Source organism: Heterodontus francisci, chromosome 1, assembly GCF_036365525.1.
Source record: "Heterodontus francisci isolate sHetFra1 chromosome 1, sHetFra1.hap1, whole genome shotgun sequence".
NCBI classification, from domain to species: domain Eukaryota; kingdom Metazoa; phylum Chordata; class Chondrichthyes; order Heterodontiformes; family Heterodontidae; genus Heterodontus; species Heterodontus francisci.
In genome coordinates this window covers 72,096,598-72,120,430 of record NC_090371.1, presented here as the reverse complement: position 1 = coordinate 72,120,430, position 23,833 = coordinate 72,096,598, and the positions used below count along the sequence as shown (strand labels likewise).

General features: G+C 41.9%; 1 protein-coding gene across 24 annotated transcripts in view; it reads right to left on the bottom strand.

Annotated features, from left to right (window-relative positions):
• celf4 (CUGBP, Elav-like family member 4) overlaps positions 1 to 23,833 on the bottom strand; it is a 1,375,410-nt gene that overhangs the window by 232,638 nt on the left and 1,118,939 nt on the right. For 20 of the 24 annotated variants that reach the window (XM_068049595.1, XM_068050160.1, XM_068049749.1 and 17 more), the window contains one exon: positions 7,736 to 7,879. In XM_068049595.1, the coding sequence (XP_067905696.1) occupies positions 7,736 to 7,879 (144 nt within the window). The remainder of the gene's footprint in view (positions 1 to 7,735; positions 7,880 to 23,833) is intronic. The other 4 variants (XM_068050839.1, XM_068051317.1, XM_068050586.1 and 1 more) reach the window with 1 other exon arrangement.

The following is a 23,833-nucleotide window of genomic DNA, read 5'->3' as shown; positions in this document are numbered from 1 at the left end:
TCTCTCTGACTTTAGATGTCCAGCATTCACAGATTTTTATAAATATATATCGTATATTGCTCTTGAACTTCAGATGCCAATCGCTATCACTGGATCCTTTCTGACCAACAATCACCTATTTTAGTTTACTTCATCCATACTGGCATTAGCTACCATTCCATTACCAGTTTAAGTGCCCTTGTGACAAGGAAGGGTGGATATAATCAACTGACAAATTCTCAAAAACAAGCTATCAATCAAGATTTCTGCCCCACATGTGCAATAGGTTTGAATTTCCTAAAAGCATTGTAGTTGGCATTTTAAAATGCACAAAAAAGGGCAGGTTTCTGTTGGTTGACCAACCATTTAGCAGATTAAGGATTGCGTCCAAGACGTTATATGAAGTATCAGTCTATGGAATGTCTCTGGCAGTAGACTCACTAGATGGCGCCTGGAGCATGACAGCTGATTCATGCTCTCTACACGATAGTTAGCTGCTCTACCAGAATTAATTAGTGTCTCTGTTGCTGTCACACACTACAATTCCCAAATGCTGTGTGTATATGTGAACAGGACGTTTTTATCCAACAGAGAATAACAGACTTAAGAATCTCACGGAATAAAATGCTTCAGATACTGTAACATTAGCAATGAATAAGGTTGCTATTTAATAATATTTAATTGTCAGGGTGAATTTGATTTATACTGTCACATTAGTACCATCAATTACTGGTAGTCTCTCCTTGTGGTTTTGAAGGGACTGTTGAAAATATATTGCAATAAGTGGAACTAACATGAACAGAAGTAAACTCCTTCCCACCCACATACACAATCAAAACGATACATTGTTCATTAGTACTTTGCTGAAATATTTTTGAGTTTGAACTTCAACAAGACATCTGGAAATTAAAAAAATCTCCAAAAATACACTGAATAAGTGTAATTAGTTACTCCAGATCAGATTCTGGAAGCACTTGTTAGGGGAAAGGATTATTGTTATTACTACTAGAATTGTCAAGATTTTAAAATGAGCCAAATTTTAAATTTGCTTTTGTATGTTTTTTACAGTTATAGACTGAATCATTTTTCTGTAAAATTGTAGCCCTCAGCCATTCACTTAAAAAACAGAATGTGTAGAACAATTCACACCAGGGTGCTTTCAAGTGAAGTTATTTTAAGTCAAACTTGACAACATAGGGAACTATATGCCTCAGTGAATATTTATATCGGATAGGATAGATTTCAGGAATTCATGGGCAGGAAATCCTGTGAAGCATGCTGACCTCACCATCCAAATTTGTGATATGCACTCTTGGTACACAAAGCTCTTCCTGTGCAAATTCGTAAATTCTACCCTAATCTATAGAGGAAATATTATGCTGCAACAATACAGTATATACTATGCTATAGAATAAATAGTGTAAATGCACCCCCCCCCACCCCCCCATACAGGCCATCAGATATTGCCAGGCATCACTGGAGTTTTGGCCTCCAAATGTGGCTGCTCAATATGGGGGCAACTAATTAGGATGCCCGCAGTCATTGCCAACAAGCCCTGCACACTCACGTACAACCTAAACACTTTCTCATATGGTGGTTGGCAATCCATTCACTTTCCTCTTTGCTGCACTTTCAATTCTTTTCATCATAATACCAGTCTGTCATCCATACCCTTCTGAAGTATTGACCAGTATCTGTGACAATGTACATCATCTAGTGTATGCTTTCCAGCTTATAATATGTACTCATTTCATAGTGGAACTTGTATGGTGAATATTACACAATGATTGTTACAGAACACATTGTATATGCTGAACGTTACATAGCATCTATTATAATGGCATCTTTATACAGTACACAATACATTGAATAGTAAAAGATTGAGTTATGTAGGGCAGATAGAATAATTCTAATGTTCTTAATACAAGATAATGAATACCTAGGAATGCATTGTGTAATGCTAACTTAATAATCTTTTCCCAATTATCTTCTCAGATCGGGGGGAATTTCCATCACACTATGGAAGGTTTTACCTGCGGTTATTTGCTTTCCTATTGTAATTAAGTAAGTTAGGAACATTTTTTGGGTCTGCAGGAAGAGTTGGCATGATAGGCTGAATAATCTTTGCTTGTTTCACAGTATAATGTGCTTATGCAAAAGCAAAATACCGCGGATGCTGGAAATCTGAAATAAAAACAGAAAATGCTGGAAATACTCAGCAGGCTAGGCAGCATCTGTGGATAGAGAAATAGAGTTAATGTTTCAGCTTGATGACCTTTCATCTGCTAACTCTTCTTCTCTCTCCACAGACGCTGCCTGACCTGCTGAATATTTCCAGCATTCTCTGTTTTGATAATGTCTTTATGTATATTCTGTTTAGAAGTTTGTTACTTTTTCTGATGCTGTTATTTCCTTACATGTGTATATATTTTGTTTTAAGTTCAGTCCAGTAGTCTAGGACTTTAGTTTACTGCTTGAATCTTAGAATAGCTTCCCCTCACCGACATCTGTTCTAACACCAAGACCACTTTCAGCTCTAAAACATTGGATGGAATTTTATGCTCTCCCCATGCTGTGCTTGGAGGTGGGGAGAGCATAAAATCAGGTAGGATAGTGGTGGGGGGTGGGAGCCCAATGGGGTTCCCTCATTCAAAGGCACTGAGGGACATCCTCCTGCCCTTGCTGCCAACCCCCCTCCCCCATAACTCCCACCTCATGAGATCCTTCCCGCCCTGACCTACCTAAGGCCTGGCTCCAGCGCTGCACCTTGACCTCTGGTTGGTGCAGCTGCAGCAGCAGCCAACGCCTCTGTGGTGGCACTGCAGCTGCCAGTCTCTGATTAGCCGGCAGCTCTGCAAGGCTGCAACTTCCGGCAATGGAAGGGCCACCACTGTCCAGTTAAGTGCCTAATTAACACTAAGTTTAGCGGGCCTCCCGTAGAAGAGGTGATGCAGGGATCTCAGCGTTGGGATCCCCCAATGTTGAGACCCCTGCTGCCAGCATAAAATTGCCCCCATTGTCTCCTTCCAGCTCTCCTGTTAAAATCGTCATCTATGCTACTATTACCTCAAGGCTCAATTCTTCCAGTGCTATCCTTGCCAGTCTCTAAAATTTACAACTCATCAAAAATACCACAGCCTTAATCCTCACCCCACATTGAGCCTGGCCCTCTTATCAACAGTCAAAGGGTGGGAGTGAATCTTTTGAATTCCCTGCCCTAGAGTGCTGTGGAAGCTCAACCACTGAGCAAGTTCAAGACAGAAATCGAGGATTATGGGGATAGTGGGGAACAATGGTGTAGGGGTACAAAGAACAAAGAACAGTACAGCACAGGAACAGGCCATTCGGCCCTCCAAGCCTGCGCCGATCGTGATGCCTGCCGAAACTAACACCTTCTGCACTTCCGGGGCCCACATCCCTCTATTCCCTTCCTATTCATATATTTGTCAAGATGTCTCTTAAACGTCGCTATCGTATCTGCTTCCACCACCTCCCCTGGCAGCAAGTTCCAGGCACTCACCACCCTCTGTGTAAAGAACTTGCCTCGCACATCCCCTCTAAACTTTGCCCCTCACACCTTAAACCTATGTCCCCTAGTAACTGACTCTACCACCCTGGGAAAAAGCTTCTGACTATCCATTCTGTCCATGCCGCTCATAACTTTGTAAACCTCTATCATGTCGCCCCTCCACCTCCGTCGTTCCAGTGAAAACAATCCGAGGTAGATGATCAGCCATGATCTGTTGAATGACAGAGCCGGCTCAACAGGCCGAATGGCCTACTCCTGCTCCTATTTCCTATGTTCGATGTCTTCCCCAAGCTTCACTCAAAGGACAGTAAATTAACCCCAGCTATTGCTTCAAACTGTTCCCCTTTATTCTTACTCCTTTTCTCTCTCTATCTGCATGTGTGTTTAGCGCATATGAATGCTAGCATGGTCGCGTCGCGTATTCATAGTAGTTTTAACTGAATTAGAGTTTTAAGGTTAATAAACCTACACCTATCTTGTTTAAGTCTAAGAAAACCTGTCTGGTTGATTTCTTTGCCTTACCATTGGAAAGCAGTGAACAAGGATTCACTGAGGGGAAGCTAAGACCACAGTGTTTTAAAAATTAAACCCTATTACGGTCAGACCAGGGATAGGCTGAGAGGGAACTCCTAGACCCCTTTCTCACCTGGTCATAAAAAGAGGTAAATGAAGTTAAGCAATCTCCTGCAACAGACCAACTGAAATATTTTCTGGGCAAGATCAACGATCCAAAACAAGCATTTTGGTCAGCAGACATATATGTCAATGGACATATCACTAATTTCAAACTTGAGACAGGAGCAAGTGTGATGGTCCTGTCAGATAAAGAGCCGTGGCTCTCCACACACGTTTTGCAACCAACAGAAACATGGCCCAGGAGATGATTAGATTAGATTAGATTAGATTAGAGATACAGCACTGAAACAGGCCCTTCGGCCCACCAAGTCTGTGCCGAACATCAACCACCCATTTATACTAATCCTCCACTAATTCCATATTCCTACCAAACATCCCCACCTGTCCCTATATTTCACTACCACCTACCTATACTAGTGACAATTTATAATGGCCAATTTACCTATCAATCTGCAAGTCTTTTGGCTTGTGGGAGGAAACCGGAGCACCCGGAGAAAACCCACGCAGACACAGGGAGAACTTGCAAACTCCACACAGGCAGTACCCGGAATCGAACCCGGGTCACTGGAGCTGTGAGGCTGCGGTGCTAACCACTGCGCCACTGTGCCGTGCTTGAAGTAAAGGGAAGTTACAAGCGACACTTCAAAATAATGAAAAGCAGATATTAGAAACACTGTATGTCCTAAGCAATTAGGAGTCTCATTCTTAAGTAGAAGAGCTTGAATTGGCCTTCATATTATAAAGAAAGTTGAAGAAGATAAAGAAGAATCCAGGAGCCAGGACAGTGGGAGAGTCCCCAACCAGACCTGAGCACTGCAGAGTCCGGATTCCACCAGAGAGCCTGCACAATGCGGAGAGAACCCGCACAACACAGCACAACGCCATTCCACTCAAAGACTGCAAGAGCGAGAAAGAGAAATGCAGCAAGTTTCTACAGGAGTGCTTCATGGACAGAGAACTTGGGAAGAAGAAAGTCCAACAAAATTGTCAGGTACACAGACAAGATTAAAGAGAATCACTACATTCAATCCAATTCCCAACTAGAATGTGGGAATGGTTGGCGATGGATTTATTCTTCTCTGGGGGAAGATCCTATCTAATTATAGTTGATTACTTCTCAAGATGGATCAAAGTTAAGTGAATGTACACAACAACAACTGAAGCAGTCATCAGAGTTTTACAAAATGTTTTCGCAACACATGAAATACCTGATCAGATAGTATCTGATAATAACCACAATTTGCAAATGATTACTTCAAGTAGAATGTGGATTTGTTCATCTAACAAGCTCTCCTAAGTATCTACAATCAAATGGAGAAGCTGAGTGAACAGTCAGAACCATTAAAACTATGTTGATGAAAAATCAAGATTTCCAATTAGCACTACTGACATACAGAACTACTCCATTATTGTGCAGATTAACGCCATCAGGACTCTTAATGGGAAGAAAACTTCGAACACAACTTCCAATTCTACCCAAGAAATTACTTCCAGGATTGCAAAGCAAGGATTATCAGAGAGTACAAGACAAAGAAAAGTTGTATTGAAACAAACAGACCCATAATTATAACTGAAGATACCATACAAGAAACCTACCAAAGTTGTCAGAAGGGCAAAAGGTATGGGTACAAGACCAAAATAGAGAAGGGGTAATTCTCCAGAAAGATGAGAATCAACAGGGATCTTATCCAGTACGAACTCAAGAAGGTTCCATACGGAGAAATAGAAGGAATCTTATTCCTTTACATCAAAGAAATCAATCGGTCATACATTTAAACAACTTGAACATACGAACATATGAATTAGGAGCAGCCCCTCGAGCTTGCTCCACCATTCAATAAGATCATGGCTGATCTGTTTATGTTTCAAATTCCACACTCCCATCTACCCCCGATAATCTTCGATTCCCTTGACTCAGATGATGAATTGAAAATTCAAAAAGGACCGAATGGTATAAACCTCAACAAAGGTCGTCCAAGTCAACAAACAAGGGATCAGAGAAAGACTACCAATCTTCTGCATCTGACGACAGCAAGATCAGGGAGAGTTGTGAAGCCTCCTGATAGGTTGAATCTATGAAGTCAGAGACTTGGGGGGAGATGGGTAGCATGTAAATAAAAAAGTGAATGCATGTAAATATATATTAGGATACAGACTTGGGGGGAGATGTGGTATATGGGTATCAAAGGGTTCATCTTGAGAGAAAGTAAAGATTACTGCCCACCATGATCAGGTAAGAGATCATATGGGACAGATTCGATAAATGATACTACGTGGCTTTTGGAGGAGACACACAGGCTAGTGTGGAGTGTATATAGTTACTATACAATAAAGATTAATGTTTAAACAATACCGTCTAAGAACCTCTCTGGCTAGACTCTATACGGTGGCAGCATAAAGAACCAAATATATAACAATCAAGAACCAGATTCTATTCAAATTAATGGAGCTGAAAATAACACTGCGAGAGTACCTCAGAAACTCAGTACCCATTTTAAACAGGTGCTTACAGCGAAGGCTACAAAGAAAAATCTATCTTTTTTTGTTTGGGCCCATCTTCTGAATAGCGTTAATCCTGATTCCTGTATTTTCTGTTGCTTAGTCTCCAGAGGTTGATCCACGAATGGGCTTGTTATGACCTGAACCAATTTCCTCCTTCAAAAATTGATTCAGTTAGATTCACGGAATTAAATGGCACAGGATGCTGCCAACTGGCCTATTGTGCTTGTGCTGGCTCTTTGAAAGAGCTCTGCAATTAGTCCCGTGTCCCTGCACTTTTTCCATAGTTGTTTTCAATTCCTAGTAGCTTAAGGGTAGCCAGTGTGCTTTAATATCTGTCGCTGACAGATAATGCAGTCCTGACTCCAATGGTGTGGCCAATTCTTGATTGGACATTCACAAAGTGCCAAGAGCACCAAGAACATATTTAAATTAGCAGACCTCATACTGCAGGATCAACTATGTGAGGTGCAGGTGCAAGCAGCACCTGAGAGACAGCAGTCCCAGTGATGAGGCACCACAGCTGTATTTTTGGTTCCTTGATCCATCCTAATGCAATATTACAGTGAATTTTAGCTGAATTTTTAGTTTAAAATCATTAGTAGTGCTAGTTGCATTTGACCATGCAATCATGTCACTAAGTGTTATTACCATGTCTACATAAACCACTATAAACTGGCTAGTAAGATAGTGTTTCCATGGTAACAATGCTACTTTAAGCAGCTTAGATATTTGTGCTTCTGAAGCAAAGATTACTGAAACCATTCACAAGTACTCAGTTACACTTTCTTGACTGGAATGTTTAAGATGGAGGAACATTATATAGATGTAATATTGATACATGAATATATGATCACTGTTACATATAGATATACTGTAATATATCCATTATAGATATATTAATGTATAATTACTGTAATAATTATAAATTTGCATATTAGTAACACTTTACTGAAATCATGAATTATTCCTGTTCTAATTCAATTTGCTGGACAAGATAAGCACTTTCACTCATTAATAGTTAGGTTACAATGTGAATGGGTATTTCAGAAATCGCGCTCTGCTTCTGTAATGAAATAAGATGCCACTTACCGCTTGAGCGTAGGCACCGTAAGCACCAAATTGGATTGCCATTGGGTTGAACATCCCCATCTGCCCTGCCATTTGCTGCATGCGACGCATTGTGCGTTCCTTGTCGGTGTCTGCAAATTTTACCACTAGGCTCGAAGATGCCCCCTGAAAGGCAGAAAGAAAAAAACTAATCAATAGAGGTGCCAAATAGCACCACTGTGACTCCATGTAACCTTCCAGTAGCCTCATTGCACTCTTGTTGCTTCTGACTTTGATTTGCAATAGTAAGGACAGGAAGGTTGTACGTTTTCAATTTGTGAAAAACATGTTTTTGGTGATAACAGAGAACACAAACAAGCTGTGGTTCATTTCTTTTCTGAGCATCATCTGTTATCAGCATAATCAAATTATCTGGACTGCAACACATCCTGACTCCTGGCCCTTTTAAAATTTCACTTTCGTAATGCCTCCTTCAAGCAATCCCATTTCACTCTAGGATTACTTGGGCCAGTTTATTAGTACTCAGGCTGCCGCTATGGACAATAAAAGAACACACTTTTGTTTGCAGATCCAGATGAGAATTTGTTTTCTTAAACTCTGCTGGGATGAAGACCTGGAGTTTTGACAGCTGCACGCAGGGCAGTCAAAATAGTTAATTCTACCAAATAAAGCAACAACCATTATATGTGGCCCTGTAATTAGTTGCCATCTGAACCAAGTCGGCTGTTTTCAGGGACAATCATGTAGTGGATTTAGACTGAAACAGAACATAGCATTGAGAACAAAGGAATATAACCTGGTCAGTACAATAAGCACCAATTGTGGTTCTGACCAGGTGCTTTGACCTTGTATTAGGATATTGGACTCGAAATTCTTCTTGGGCAGTGGCACAAAACAGGCAATACTGGGTCAGCCGCCAGTGCAGTGCAACATCTGAAATTCAGTTCCTTTGACTGTAGGGTGCTGCATCAAATGATGCCAAACTTGAGTTTCAAAATCCGTAGATTAGAGGAAAAAGGGAATTTTGGGGGTGGAGGTCTGTAAGGATTTCCAGTTTTGCGGTCCTGAAAAGAAATAGGTCAGGGTGGGAGGATACAGTGTGGATGCAGGGAAGGGATTGAAGAACATGTAGGATGTTGTACACTGGGAATTTAGGAGGAACAAGAGAGGAAGAATCCGAGGAAAAATAACTATGATTGTATCACCAAAATAAGGACAAGATGTATTAATATGAGGGAGAAGTTTGAAGCTAAGGGCGAGAGAAAAACTTCTCGTCAAATGATGTCATTTTGTTATTTTATATATAATTCCTTGGAGCACTGGGATTAGCTTTGATGAATTGTTGTCACCTCCCATTTTAAGAAGCTGTAGCAGTGACTCAAGGCAGTTAGTCAAAATGTCTTAGAATTTCAGTACACAACTAAGGAAAAAGAAAACAGAACATAAACCCAATAGATAAAAAAATGAATTTTATATAACACAGAAAAACGTAAATCTAATGATGGTTTGATACTTAGTCCAGTATAACTTTGACGAGAAAATGCACACTTTTCAGTCTCTACTGCATTCTACTGTGGAATGTCAGTGTTTGAATGCTTAATGTGCTTTTATTAAATTCCTTCCTGTTATTTCACCAAAAAACACTGATCCATCTATTTTATTATCCTGCAGCATAATTTTAAGGCAGGTGTTATTAGTTTTTCAGGAAGGGTGAGAGCGAGGCATGACTGAAGATGATGGAACGTCAATTGTTATTCTGCTTGTATTTAGCATTAAACATGTCAAAGTCAGGGGTTAGAACAAGCTCCTTTGCAATAAAAACAGAAAATGCCAGAAATACTCAGCAGGTCAGGCAGCATCTGTGGAGAGAGAAACAGAGTTAACAGGCAGGATGTTCCGTGTGGGCTTCTGAACCTGATTGTCAGACTGAGATGTGGGTCAGAAGCCTGCATTATTGGGCTGAATTTTGTTGAGCTTCAGACTTCAGGCTCTGTGGCGATGCGGGGGGGTGGGGGTGGGTTGCCGGAAGATCGCAGTGGCCATGGAGCTTGATGCCGGGATTGCCGGGCCCGATCTTCCCGGTGGTGGTGAGGCACTGTGCAGGCCCCGCCCCACCCCCACCCCCGGCCACTCGGCGATGGGACCCAACTTTAAATATTGAAATAAATGTCTTGAATACATTTACATACAATTCCCTGTGATCTTACTGGCTGTCTGGGATCTTCCGTGCGATGGGAGGCACTCATGCACCTTCACTTTCCTGTCCAGGGAAAACTGGTGCCACCGAGGTGGGGAAGAGGGGAACTTAGGATTCTTAGTGTAGTGGGGAGGGTCAACTCTGCATTTCTAGTGTGGGTGAGAGGGAAGGGGTAATCTCTGCACTTTGTGCAGTTGCTGGGTGGGGGGGGGTGTGGGTGGTGGTGAGGTCAACTTGGCAATTTAAGTGTTTTGGGGAGGGGAAACGGGGGGACCATTTATTTGCAGTGTATTGGGGGGGGGGGGGGGGTGTGGAACAGGTCAGACATTTATTTTCAGTGCAGTGGGAGGAGGTACGGGGTTCAAATCTGCAGTGTCTGGGCTGGTCTGCCAGCCCTTTAAAAATGGCGCCAGTGCCTGCGCAGAGGCATCTGTTGCTGTCCCCATGATTGGGGCACAAGGAAGCCTGCCCTGCATATTTAAATGAGCTGCCGTGTACTCGATCACGGCACTATGACGACGTATGGCCCATTTGTGCGGGCCGCCATTTTTTCCGCCCGCTGTTGCTTTCCCAACATCGGGAGTCCAACAAAAGGCAGCCCATTGTGTGGGAAACGGTCACGCATTATGATTTTCTACAGGATGGCCAATTAATGGTTGGAGGGCAGGCTCGCTGTCCAACTTAGGATGGCGGGTGGGCTCTCGAAGCTGGAGGGCTAATCAGAGGAGAAGAGTAACAGACTGCAGTGGAAGGTAAGTAAGGGAGAGGACACTTCAAGACAGAGACGCGCCTCTCCAACTTTTTAAAAGATTAAGTAATAAATGGCTTTGCAGCCAGCCTACCACTGTGAGGAGGTGATGGGGTGGCTGCTGCAGCACCCAGGCAGGCAGGGAGGGCCTCTAGGCCTACCTGGAGCACTGGTCCCCTGGTCTTTTGCCAGGAAGCCGCCGGGAGGCCACCTGCAGGCACCTAAACTGCCTCCCACCACCTGTGGGAACCTGGAGTCCGACTTTAATTGGCTTTATGGTCTTTAATGAGCTATGTCAGCTACCCACTGCGTGCAGATGGATAGCCCTGCTGTTCCCTCATCCTGCCTCTGCAAAAATGAGGTGGGATGGAGTCAGGGAACCAGCCGCCAGCCGATGGGGCTATTTTTAGCTCCTTCCTGTCTCCAATCCTGGCACAGGCGGGGGGCTCAAAATCCTGCCCAACGTTTCAGGTCAATGACCTTTCCTCATAACTGACAGAAGTTAAATGTAGAGATGTAACAGGTTTTAAGTAAGTGCAGAAGTAAGGAAAGGGGGATGGAGGAAAGAGCAAAAATGGTCTGTGATAAGGTGGAAGGCAGGAGAGATTAAATGACAAAGGGGATGATGGATTAGGCAAAAGAGGGTGGTAATGGGATAACTAAAGAAACAAAAGATGGGTCTAGAGGAGCTTTAATAGCAACAGCAGAATCATTGCCAACACCTGCTGTACAAAAAATGGAAGCAGTGGTTAATGATCTCAAATTGTTGACTCAATGTTAAGCCCAGAAGGTTGTAAAGCGCCTAATCAAAAGATGAGGACCTGTTCCTCGAGCTTACGTTGAGCTTTGGACAGCAGCGGATGGTAATAATTTTGCAGTTGCTATTTACAACTCCTCTAGACCCTTTTTTTTTACTTGTTTCATTACCATCCTCTTTTGCCTTGCACCATCATCCCTTTTGTCATTTAATTTCTCCTGCCTTCTACTCTATCACAGACTTTCCCTTTCGTTCTTTCCTCCCTCCCCTCTTTCCCTGCCTTTGTACTTGCTTAAATCCAGTTCCATTTCTAACTTTTGATATCTCTGATGAAGGGTTGATGATCTGAAACGTTAACTCTATTTCTCTTGCCACAGATACAGCCTGATCTACTAAGTGTTTCTGGTATTTTCTGATTTATTGCAGATTTCTAGCATCTGCGGTATTTTGCTTTTGATTAAACTCCTTTGCAATCTGCACAACAGGTTTTAACCAATTTTAACTTTTTGTACCTTTCTGAGGAGCAACAGGTGGATTAAATGCCAACTTTGGGCAGTTTTAGCCTTTTTCACCATGAGCTCTGTTATGTTCGAGGGAGCTGAGCTGGAAACATTTTAATTTATTTCAAAATTTATTTTTATGTTTTTGTTTTTATCCTCTCTCTTTTTATTCCCTTCAGACTTTTGGCAGTATGACTTTAACTGACCACCTGGAACTGTGCAGAGTTACCCTGAAGTACCCCGCCTCTATCTGCAGCATTTTGCCAAACACAATAGATTAATAACCTGCTATTTGTGAAAGACACAAAGGAGTCCTATTGTTACATCCCCAGGTTATGCTGTTGTACGATGAGAAATTGTGCAGTTAGCCTCTCAAACCTCTTACTGGAGTGACCATTGTACCTGTAACAATTCAAAATCGTAAGCAGAATTCTAATACTGCCTTCTCCCCAGATTTCTCAATCCCTTTTCTCTCCAGAAACACATCTAATGGGCTTTTGAATCTGTTTGCATTAATGGCTTTCTCTGACAATTTATTAAACAACACTATTACCTTTTGGTGGAAAGGTTAATCCTAACTTCCTCATTTTAATGTATGTCCCCTGGTATTTGAATACTTCATTAGAGTGAATATTTTAATTTCCCTTCATAATTTTCAAACCTCAATTAAGTCACCTTGAAATCTCTTTTCCAAAGAAATCAAGCTCAGCTTTCTTAACCTTTATACATAATTTAGCTGGTTCGAATGCATGCTCCGAGCATATTGGTTGCCCAGATCAGAAAATCTCCAATAAATAAAGATTATTTGAGCTCAATTTACTTTTGGTTCTAAACAGCCTTTAGCATGTCTACTTGCTGCACTCCAGAAGCCAACAAAAAGAATTTCACAAGACAACATATCGACATTATTCCAACTGATGCTCCTTAATCTTATCTATCCTGGAGTAAAGTATTTTTTAATGTGCAAAATCATTTCCTACTCATCATCATTAGAATAATTTCTTAATTGCATTAAATTTGTATCTCAATTTAAAATAAAGTGAAGTGTGCTAATTTATTTGATTAATTCAAGTTAAGCAAATAACTCATTTGCTTCCAAATGTTAGTCAAAAGTCAGAAGTGTTCTCTGAGAAGGAATTTTTGATAAATCGTACATGAATACAATACCAGCTTTCATTCAAGTGTGTAATTAAAATGCATATGTATTTTTATTGTAAAATCTTTTGTCCTGCCATTTCCTCTGTCTAAATTGTGACTGGCAAGTCTGTCAATTTTCATTTTCTTAAGTAATTAATTGTCTTTCTTTCTTCATCACTGGTTAAATCTCTGGTTAGTTGCTTCTTTTTTTACTTACCAAACATACTAACAAAAGTTTTACTGCCAATTTTAATTTTTTCCCCAATTACTTCCACTAAAATAATAATTCTCTAATAATATTGACGTAAATTAAAAATCATGAAGATACAGTCACCATGACACTCCTCAGCCATGTTCAGGCTGAACTGGGAAGAATACATTTGATAATAGTGTCAATTTTAGGATAATGGATGTTCCTACCAAGAAAATGACAGAAGGATTACTAGTGCAAACCTATAACTCTCCTTCACATAAAGAGTGATCAGCATGTGGAATAGACTTCCAGATAGAGGGAAAAAAATCCTAGAATTATTTCAGAAAATCCATTTAGAGCAGAACTATGTTAAGATGCCAGAGTCTCCAACTCAATTCAAAGAGCCCAATCCCTGATCTGCACCTGCATCACCTCCATTCACAGGTCCACCTGTGCTCTGCTCCTGTCTTTTTATTTAATTTTCTTTCTTTTCTAATCACTTTTTGACCTTAGCCTCCTGTTCGCTAAGAGCATATCCAAAACCTCAATCTACCACCTAACCTCATCCAAAGCCTAGGACATGGGTTCTATCTTTCATTCCCACATCTGACCTGACCTACAAAAGCAAAATACTGTGGATGCTGGAAATCTGAAACAAAAACAGAAATTGCTGGAAATACTTAGCAGGTCTGGCAGCATCTGTGGAGAGAAAAACAGAGTTAATGTTTCAGGTCAGCGACCCACAGATTTGAAACGTTCACTCTGTTTTTCTCTCTGCAGATGTTGCATGACCTGCTGTGTATTTCCAGCATTTTCTTTTTTTGTTACACAATCCAACCTTCTCTTCAACCCACAAGCAAAGCTGTGGAAGATCCAATAGCGTATATAATTGGTTAATTAAAAAAACTAAACAAGAATGCTACTTTTTCAATACTTTAGTCATGCTGTAAGGTTTATGTTCAAGAAAAGTGACTACAGGGGATGGCAATTAACATTACAAGAAATTTTTTACTTAAACGTTCTATAGAGAAGACAATATAAGAGCAACAGAAAGGACCGAAAAAAGGCCATTTGACTCGGACAGCCTATCTCACGAGAGATTGCACAATTTGCCCAGGTGTTGGAAAATCTGCAAACAGTTTTTGCTGGGATGCTGTTCCATAATGAATGATTAAGTACTCCTTGTTTGAATAACTTATGCATAGTCACAGTAGCGCAAGCGTCATTACATTCCATCAAAAAGAACAATCATCTGTGGCTACATTTCTCCTTATAGCCTTTGATCCTGTTCTTGTTTCTTGACAAAGTTAAAACAGCACAAGATTAACTAATTTGCACAATGCCTATTCCACCCGTCCATTTGTCAATGCTACTCAACTAAAGCTTGGTAATTTCTACACTAATATTACTACACTCTTGCACTTGCCATCCAAATTAAATAATTTATTCATAGTCACACTATTTATGCCCCGTCCCTACTTCGGGAACCTGAAGTATGTCTCTGTGGGATAGCTAGGTTGAGTTAGTGCTCCTGGTGCAGTGCTTTGCATGACAGGAGTGCATATTGGGAACTTGCTGCAGAGCTCAATGTGGCCAATTTATGGTACATGCAATTTTCCATCCATTCATTTTACTAGACAGAAAATTGTGTCTGTTGCAATGAAGAAGTGCAGAGCTCCGCATTCAAATTTCGAATAGATGCTCTCATTGTGCAAGCTTAGTGCTGCAAGGTTTTTTCGGCATTTGTTTTTAAAATGTGGGCAACTCTGGCAGTTCTGCATTTATTAATCATAATCCATTGCCTGGAAAAGATGGTGGTGTGCTTTCTCCTTAAATGGCTGCAGTATTTGTGGTGATTGTATGCCCACAATAGTGTTAGGTAGAAAATTCCAGGACTTTGGTTCAAAGATGATGAAGGAATGGCAATGTAAATTCAAGTTAAGGTGACTTGTAACTTGGAGGGGCAGTTGGAAGTGATGGTGTTCTCGTCAATCTGGGTGACAGAGCCCATGAGTTTTGGAGATGCTAATTAATCAAGCTTGTCATGTTGATGAAGTGCATCCTGGAGAGGGTACATACTCCAGTGACAGTATGCTGAAAGTAGAGTTGGTGAATATAGAATGTGTTGCATGGCCCCTACCAAATGGATTTCTTAGTCCTGAATAGTGTCAAATGGTGACTATTCTATCACTGTACTGACTTCAGCCGTGCACAGGTTGGAGAGGCATTGAGGGGTCAGGAGGAATGTTACTGTACTTTTTTTTCCTTGTCCGGAGTCTGGATGTTGCATTGTGTGATCTCTATAAGATTGCTGCGTGGCCATGTTTGCACACATGTTAAAGGGAACATGGGTTGGGTGCAGCCCGTAGTTTCATTGCGTGTAGTGTGGATTGCTGGATGGAGGTGAGCCTTGTCACAGAGTACCCAGCCTGCTCATGTTCCCATGTTGATACAGCTGATCCAAGATCTGGTCAATGGTAACCCCAGGATATTAATGGAGGACAATTGCTAACATATAATAATCCTCACTAATGTCTCCAGTTAAAAGTAGTTTAGCTCCATAAGTCCATATCTTAGAATTCTAATTGCTTTTGAAAAGTTGCATTAATTATTCTAGCACTGTTTTTAAGAACCAATTTCAAAAGGTAACATTAACCTAATCCTACTCATAATGAAATACCCTTGAGATACATTCCAGTTGGGGCGGCACAGTGGCGCAGTGGTTAGCACCGCAGCCTCACAACTCCAGCAACCCGGGTTCAATTCTGGGTACTGCCTGTGTGGAGTTTGCAAGTTCTCCCTGTGTCTGCGTGGGTTTCCTCCGGGTGCTCCGGTTTCCTCCCACATGCCAAAGACTTGCAGGTTGATAGGTAAATTGGCTTTATAAATTGCCCCTTGTATAGGTAGGCAGTAGGGAAATATAGGGACAGGTGGGGATGTGGTAGGAATATGGAATTAGTGTAGGATTAGTATAAATGGGTGGTTGATGGTCAGCACAGACTCGGTGGGCCGAAGGGCCTGTTTCAGTGCTGTATCTCTAAATAAATAGAACTTGATCAGCTATGTTAATAACTGCTTATTTTAGGCAGATGTATGGACACCTCTGAAAACATACTGAGGTGTGCCGCTGTGTTTTAGTCAAGCGGACACAACAATCAAAAAAGCATTATAAGCATGCATGACAGAGAAAAAATTAACCTTTTTATTGTCGATTGTAGATTTGTACCGATTATCTTAAAGCCTTTGCAAATTGAGTGCATTTAAGCAGAAGAATACAAGGCCCTTGAAAAATAGCCTCCATCGTTACAAAGGGGCTGCAATGGCTTGAATGCAAAGCTTTTTTTCCTCAAAAGGTTAATAGAACACATTATCAATGGTTATATTATTTTGTAATAGCTGCTAGTGGTTCTTGAGTTCATGTTTGAGTATTAAAGAAAAATTAAAAAGTTAATAGTGTTACAACCAGGTGAGAAAGAGGTCTAGGGTTCCCTTTCAGCCTTCACCTTGTCTTACCGTAACAGGGTTTAATTTTTAACACACCGTGTTTTTAGCTCCCCCTTGGTGAATCCTTGTTCACCGCTTTCCAATTATAAGGCAAAGTAACCAACACAAACAGATTTTCTTAGGTTTAAAGAAGAAAAGTTGAAATTTATTAAACTTGAATTTAAATTCTATTTCAGTTAACGCCTACAGATACACGACACACCCACGCTAGCATGCATACACGATACACACATGCAAATAGAGACAGAAAAGAGCAAAAAATAAATAAAGTAGAAAAGTTTGAAGCAATATCTGAAGAGTTTTTGTTACGGTTCTTCAAGCTCACTATAGAGTCCTTGATTGTCTGTATATCTTGTTTTTTGTTGGGGCCCAGTATTCTTCTTAAACCTTGTTCGCTGTAGGAGACTTTTCTCTTTTGGGGTTCAGGTGTCTTCAGTGGATTCAGAGACTTGTGAGAAAGAGATGGGAGCAGACAGGAGAGATCTTCTCAGTTCAGGAGCAAACAGACTTTCTGAGTTCAGACTCTTTGTACAATTCAGAAAAACCTGGTTGCCAAGCAGGTTCATCATGTAACTAACTGGTCTGACCACATCTTGGATTGTATCGCCTTAGCAGTCTCTGGAATGCTTCTCTTACACACAATACCTGGTGACCAAGGTCCATTGTGGGTTGATTGTGCCAGTGAATGGTTCTTTGTCCTTCCAAGCACCGTCTGTTAATATGCAAATGCCTTTTCCAGCCACGACTGATCTGTTTAACAAGTCTTTTCTTCACTCCAGTAACAGCTTAAACACAATGTTCATGACAAAATTAATGTGCCTCATTCTTGGCAGGTGGAGGCCTAGCAGGACAATAGCTTAGTGCAAATTTGGGAAAGAAACGTTCTGTTCCACAACAACTTGAATTTATAAAGCTCCTTTAACATAACAAAACGTTCAAAGGTATTTTGAGTATTATCAAACAAAATTTGACACCAAGTCACATAAGGAGATATTAGGACAGATGAGAAGTAGGATTTAAGGAGTGTCTTAAAGGAGGAAAGAGAAATAGAGAAAGTTTTAAGGAGGGAATTCCAGAGCTTAGGGCCTCGGTAGCTGAAGGCACAGCCACCAATGGTGCAATGGTGAAAGTCAGGATGCGCATGAAGCATGAATTGGAGGAATGCAGATATCTTGATGATTGTAGGAAATTACAGAGATAGGGAGAAGGCAAGGCCATGGAAAGATTTGAAAACAAAAATGAGAATTTTCAAATTGAGGCATTGCTGAACCGGGAGCCAGTGTAGGCCTGCAAGCACAGGAGATATGGGTGAATGAGATTTGGTGCGAGTTAGGATATTGGCACGACAGCTTTGGATGAGCTTAAGTTTATGGAGGGTGGTTGATGGGAGGCTGGCCAGGAGTACATTGGAATAGTCAAATTTCAAGGTAACAAAGGCATGGATGAGGGTTTCAGCAGCAGATGAGCTGAGGCAGGGGGAGAGTCAGATGATGGAAATAGGCGCTCTTAGTGTTGGTGCAGATATGTGGTCAGAAGCTCATCTCAGGGTCAAATATGACATCAAGGTTGCAAACCGTCTGGATCAGCCTCAGACAGTTGCCAGGGAGAGGGTTGCAGCTGATGGCTAAGCAATGGAGCTCGTGGCAGCAACCAAAGTCAATAGCTTCAGTCTTTCCGATATTTAATTGGAGAAAATTTCTGTTCATCCAGTACTGCAGTCTGACAACTTAGAGACAATGGAGGGGTTGCGAAAGAAGTGTTGGTGAGGTAGAGCAGGGTGTAATCACCGTATATGTGTAACCTGACATTGTGTTTTCAAATTATGTCCCTGAGGGGCAGCATGTAGATGAAAAATAGGAGAGAGCCAAGGATAGATCCTTGCGGGACCCTCGAGGTAATGGTGTAGAAGAAAGAAGAGAAGCCATTGCAGATGATTCTCTGGCTATGACTGGATAGTTTAGAATGGAATCAGATAATCCTGGAATAGTGAGCAGTTGTGGGAGAAGAGAGCAGGAGCTGATTTTGCTTTACATGGTCCAGCCAGATCTGGCAGTGAATGCTGAAACCAGTTGTGGCTAATCCAGCCACATGTATTCAAGTCTGCATCTCTTGGACTTAAGGGAGTGGAGAGGAGGGCCGTAACGGGGGAGTGACCATGGTGAAACAGAGACTAATGGTTTTATTAGAGGCTAAGGTATCAAAGGTGGAGGTGAGGGTGCAGTTGGGCAGATGGGTAGCTGCAGAAATGTTGTGGTGAATGGAGGGCCTAAGGCCCATTTGGGATTTTGAAAGTGCTGTTGTAAGTGAACTGGGAGATAGCTTTTCTAGGAGCAGGCACAGATGTAGGGTTGGGAGGAAACAGTGGGGGGATGTGGGTGGTGATCAATACAAGGCGGTGATGAGAGATGTCCTTATCTGTGATCATCACAATGGGAATGGCAAGGTCATGTGAGGTGGTAAGGTCAAGGGGGTGGCTGTGAATATGGGTAGTGGAGTTTATATGGGGGTGAGATTTATGGAGGATAAGAGCAGTGGAGTCAGTGGAGAGAGCATATTGAGTTGAGATGGAGGTTGAAATCACTGATGAGAAGTCGCTTGGTGCAGAGGCTGAGGGAGGAACGCAGGGAAGATATCTTGGTGAGGAAATTGTTATGATACTTGGGTGGGGAGTAGGGTATGAGGAAGGTGAGATGCTCAAAGGAGGAGGAGTAGGGGTCAGGCCAAGGTGTAATTTGGCAATAAGCCCCACACCGTCACTGCAGCAGTTTGGCAGGGTAAGTGGTGGAAGGTATCACCAGGTGTGGAGGCTTCACTTAGGGGGACAGCCCCATCACCTCGCAGCCAGGCTTCCTCAAGGCCATGATGTTGATATGGTCATCCATAATAAGCTCATGGATGGCAACAGCCTTGTTCACAAGTGAATGGACATTGTGGGGAGAGATACAGAGAGCGGTAGTGATCGGTGATCAGCTGGCAGAGTCCACATGGTCAGCATTGGAAGCAGTGAGTAGGATGTGAAAGAGGTAGGAGAGACCAGATTCCGGGGGTGCACTGGGAGGGAAGGTTGGCGAGACAGTAGGATGAGGAAGTTGGGGTTGCTGCTTGTTTGGAGGTAGCGACGAGTACTTCAATGGGCCCTTCAGAGGACGCCAAGAAAGGGAAGCTGTAGGATTAACTAAGAGGGAGTCAAGCCTGAAACAGCCGCAGAAGAGTATGAAGGGTGAGGAGTGCTGAAGGGTGCGGGTAGGGATTTAGGAGGGTAGTGTACCCAAGAGCAGAGAAATGAAAGGAGACGTGATGACAGGAGAGAGTGGAAGTGATGGGCTCAGGTCCAAAGTGGCAGCCAAAATGCGCATGTGAATGGACAAATAGAAAGCTCAAGTTCCATAGTATATCTGATCTGAGAAGTTTCTGGGACCATGACAACACAATGAAAATTCCTTCCACTTTCCCAGGGCAATTCACACTACTGTAAAAGAGCATTTTCACAATGCAATTTGACTCTCTGGTGTTTCTTTCATGTTTAATTTTATAATTAATCGTTCGACAATTAGCAGATCTAGGGAAATCCCTGTCTTCATGGTGTTCTGTAAGTTTTTAGCTCATAGATTGTGACCTTGAAATGAACATGAATAATGCAAAAATAAAGTAACACAAATATCAGCAGTAGATTTATCAATGTATTAGGAACACTAAACTTGTAAAATACAACAATTCAAAGTAAAAATTGTCGGTGTTTTTTCATTCCGTTCCTTCTGTCTCTCCCTTTCCTATCCTTTTTGTTTAGTTTAATATCCCCCTAACATTTATAACTCTTTTCTACTTCAAAATTAACATTAAAACCTTTTACTTTCTTTTTTCTTGGCTCTCAATGTCTATTCCAGAAGTTTGGCAATTTTTGTTTTGTAAACTGCCTTTTCAATGGCTCAAAAGCAGTATTAAAGATTGTATCTCCGTCGCTTAAAGCACAAAGTGTAAGAAATGATGGGGTTGAATTATTGATGTGATCAGATCAGCCTGTGATGCCTTCATTGGTGAACCAAAGCAAATTCTCTATTCAACAAGGGAACTTACAGGCGGCCTCTGCAACTCAACTGTGGGTAGGATTTTCACCGCGGCCTTCAGGATCCTGGTATCAGGGTCAAATGGGGGTCAGAGGCTCACACTGGGCTGGATTTTACCAAGCCCATGACATTGGGCTCTGTGGCGGGGGTGGGTGGCTCCGGAAGATGGTTGTGGCAGAGGCCCACCATGGAGCTCGATGCTGGGAGGGCCTGGGCCGTTCCACCCTGTGGTGGCGATGCTCCGTGGTGCGCCCCCCCCTCCCTCGTCGCTGGGTGACAGGGCCTCAATTTCAATATTTAAATTAATGAGACAAATAAATTTAAATGAACTTACTTTGAATCTTTCGGACCCGCTGCGATCCTCAGTGTGGCGGCTGGCATTTTCGTGCCTTCATTACCCCATCTGGGGAAAGCTGGTGCAACACTGGTGGGGAGGGTTGAGGAGTTAAGATTTTCAGTGTGGGGGAGGGGGATGGGGTCAAATAAATGTAATAAGTTTAGGGGATGGTGGGAAGGGGTGAACTTTAAACTTTGTGCAGTCTTGGCGGGGTGGGGGATCAGATTTAAAAGGTAAGTGTTTTGGGAGGGGCAAAGGGCAAATGGTTAATGCAAATAGTTATTGGGGGGGTGGGTGGGAAAGTGGCGTTAGAATTTTATTTGATGAATTTGGGGGAGGGGGTGTTTATCTTTAAAAATTTTAAAATGGCATCTACTGCTTTATGTGGCCAAGAGTTCCACTCTTCCATCAGCCTATGCATAAAGACATGTTTTCTAACTTTTCTCCTGAAGGTCCTGGCTCTGATTTTAAGGTTTTGTCCTTTTGTCCTAGACTCCCCCGGAAGCAGGAAAAGTTTCTATCTACTCCCTTCAAAATCCTAAAAATCCCAACCAAGTCACCCCTTAATCTTCTATATTGGTGCATGTAAGAACTGAGAACAAAAGTATAGGTTTCTGTCCTGTCCTTGCCTCAACGAGATGTCCACAGCCTGGGTGAGTTCCACCCATGCAACTACTCTATGCTCCTTTATGTTATCGCATGCCATGGGATCCCTTTGATATAACTGAGGCAGCGCTTCCACTGGAGGCTGAAAGTAGTCACATGAGAGATTCTCACAGGACTCATCTGGAGGTAACCTGCTGCAGTAAGCAGCACTGGCAGTTACTGGTTATAATATTGTCTTGCTGTTGCCAGACTGATTAGTCAGCCCACCAATACAGGCTGGCAGTTCACGTTGGGAAAGTAAAAAAGTCTTTTAGGATCATGGGGTGAATCTTCAGTTGCAAAATCAGCTTTAACAGGATGGTAATTGTCTCAAAGTGGGGTCAGCAGACTTAATGCCTTGTTAACCTAGATGATTTGGCCCACTGCCACTTTCATAGGGGCCTACTGCTGGGTGGCCAAGACCACTGACTGTTTCAGGTGATAGGCCCATTTTAATATTTATAATTCGGGTCCTATGGAATACAAAGGACTCCAATTGCCATTTTAGGATGGAAATAATCAGAGCTTGTGTCGTGCACATTCCAACCAGTTTCAATAGTGATAGAGCCAAAGGCGTCCTCGACAGGCAAGTTTTGAATTAAAAACTGCTGGCCACTATCTCCCCCACCCCCCCCCCCACCCCCCCCCACACCCCTCAGCCTTGTCTTTTCACTCCCTCCCACTACCAACAATCTCCCAGGATCTACCTACAGCTGCCACTTAGGGACAGGTGAGGATGTGGTAGGAATATGGGATTAGTGTAGGATTAGTATAAATGGGTGGTTAATGGTCGGCACAGACTCAGTGGGCCGAAGGGCCTGTTTCAGTGCTGTATCTCTAAATCTAAATCTAAATCTAAATCTAAATCTAAATCTGTCACCCCAGCCCACTAATATTCCTGTGGCTGACACCTGTTTGGTGTCCACAACTACCTAGTCAGATTCAAATGAGGCCTGGGCCTTAAAATCATGGCAGCTTTATCACTGCTGGAATGAGCATCAAGGTTGGCCACCTAAAAGTTACAATCTATATGCATAATTTTTAAATACCTGGCCAGTGCAGTACCATAAATAGAACCTGCTCACTTTCAGAGACATTCCTGGTGGCATGTGCTGACCTGAAGAGAGATTCAGGAGGGGTAATTATTAAAATAATTGAAAAAAATGAGAACATTCTGAGAACATTTCTATTGTTGGAAAACTCTATGTCAGCATCAAAGCAATCCTGTGACTTCGCTGGTGGGCCACGTGTTTACCCTTCAGTCCTGCCTTCAGTCCTGTTAGTCCAGATTTTGTTCTCAATGCTTTGGTAGAAAATATATAGAAAAGCTGCTATCTCTGCAGCTGTGTAACTAATTCCAGATGCGCCTTAATGTAATTTACACTGCAAAGAAGGGATAAAAATTAATAGGCAAAAAATTAAATAATTTACATAAGTTTTTGCAACAGAAAGCACTAATCTTCTTCAGGAATAGACGTGGGATGCAAACAAAATTAGATGACTGTTCATTGTGGGTTGAAGTTATTGTGATTAACAACTGGCAGGCTTCAAGTGTGTTCCTTCAGTGTCTGCTTAAAAGAGATGAAAAGTACTAAATGTAGATGCTGGAATTCAGAATGATAAAACAGAATTGCTGGAAATACACAGATGATCAGTGAGCATTTGAAAGAGAAAGACAGATTAATGTTTCAGATGGAGATCCTTTAATCAGTCCTCAGTGTTACATGTGAAGCATTAACCTAGCTTTCTCTTTCACACGCTGAATGACCTGCTCTGCATCTTCTGACTTCCTTTCCATGACTGTATTGGAACATTGTACTTAGTCAAACAATTTTACTTTTCTTCATCAAAATATTTTCTGTAAGCATTATTTTAAAAGGATAAGACGTCTGTGGGGCACTGATTCCTTATTTTGCACTTGTTTTAGGTTAGGAATAAGGATTCTTTGCCTTTACTCTCTGTGAAATATTGATTAAATTGTCTTAGTGATTACTTTTAGCCAGATCCTGTGTGCAGAACAATCCTGTTATGTCTTCT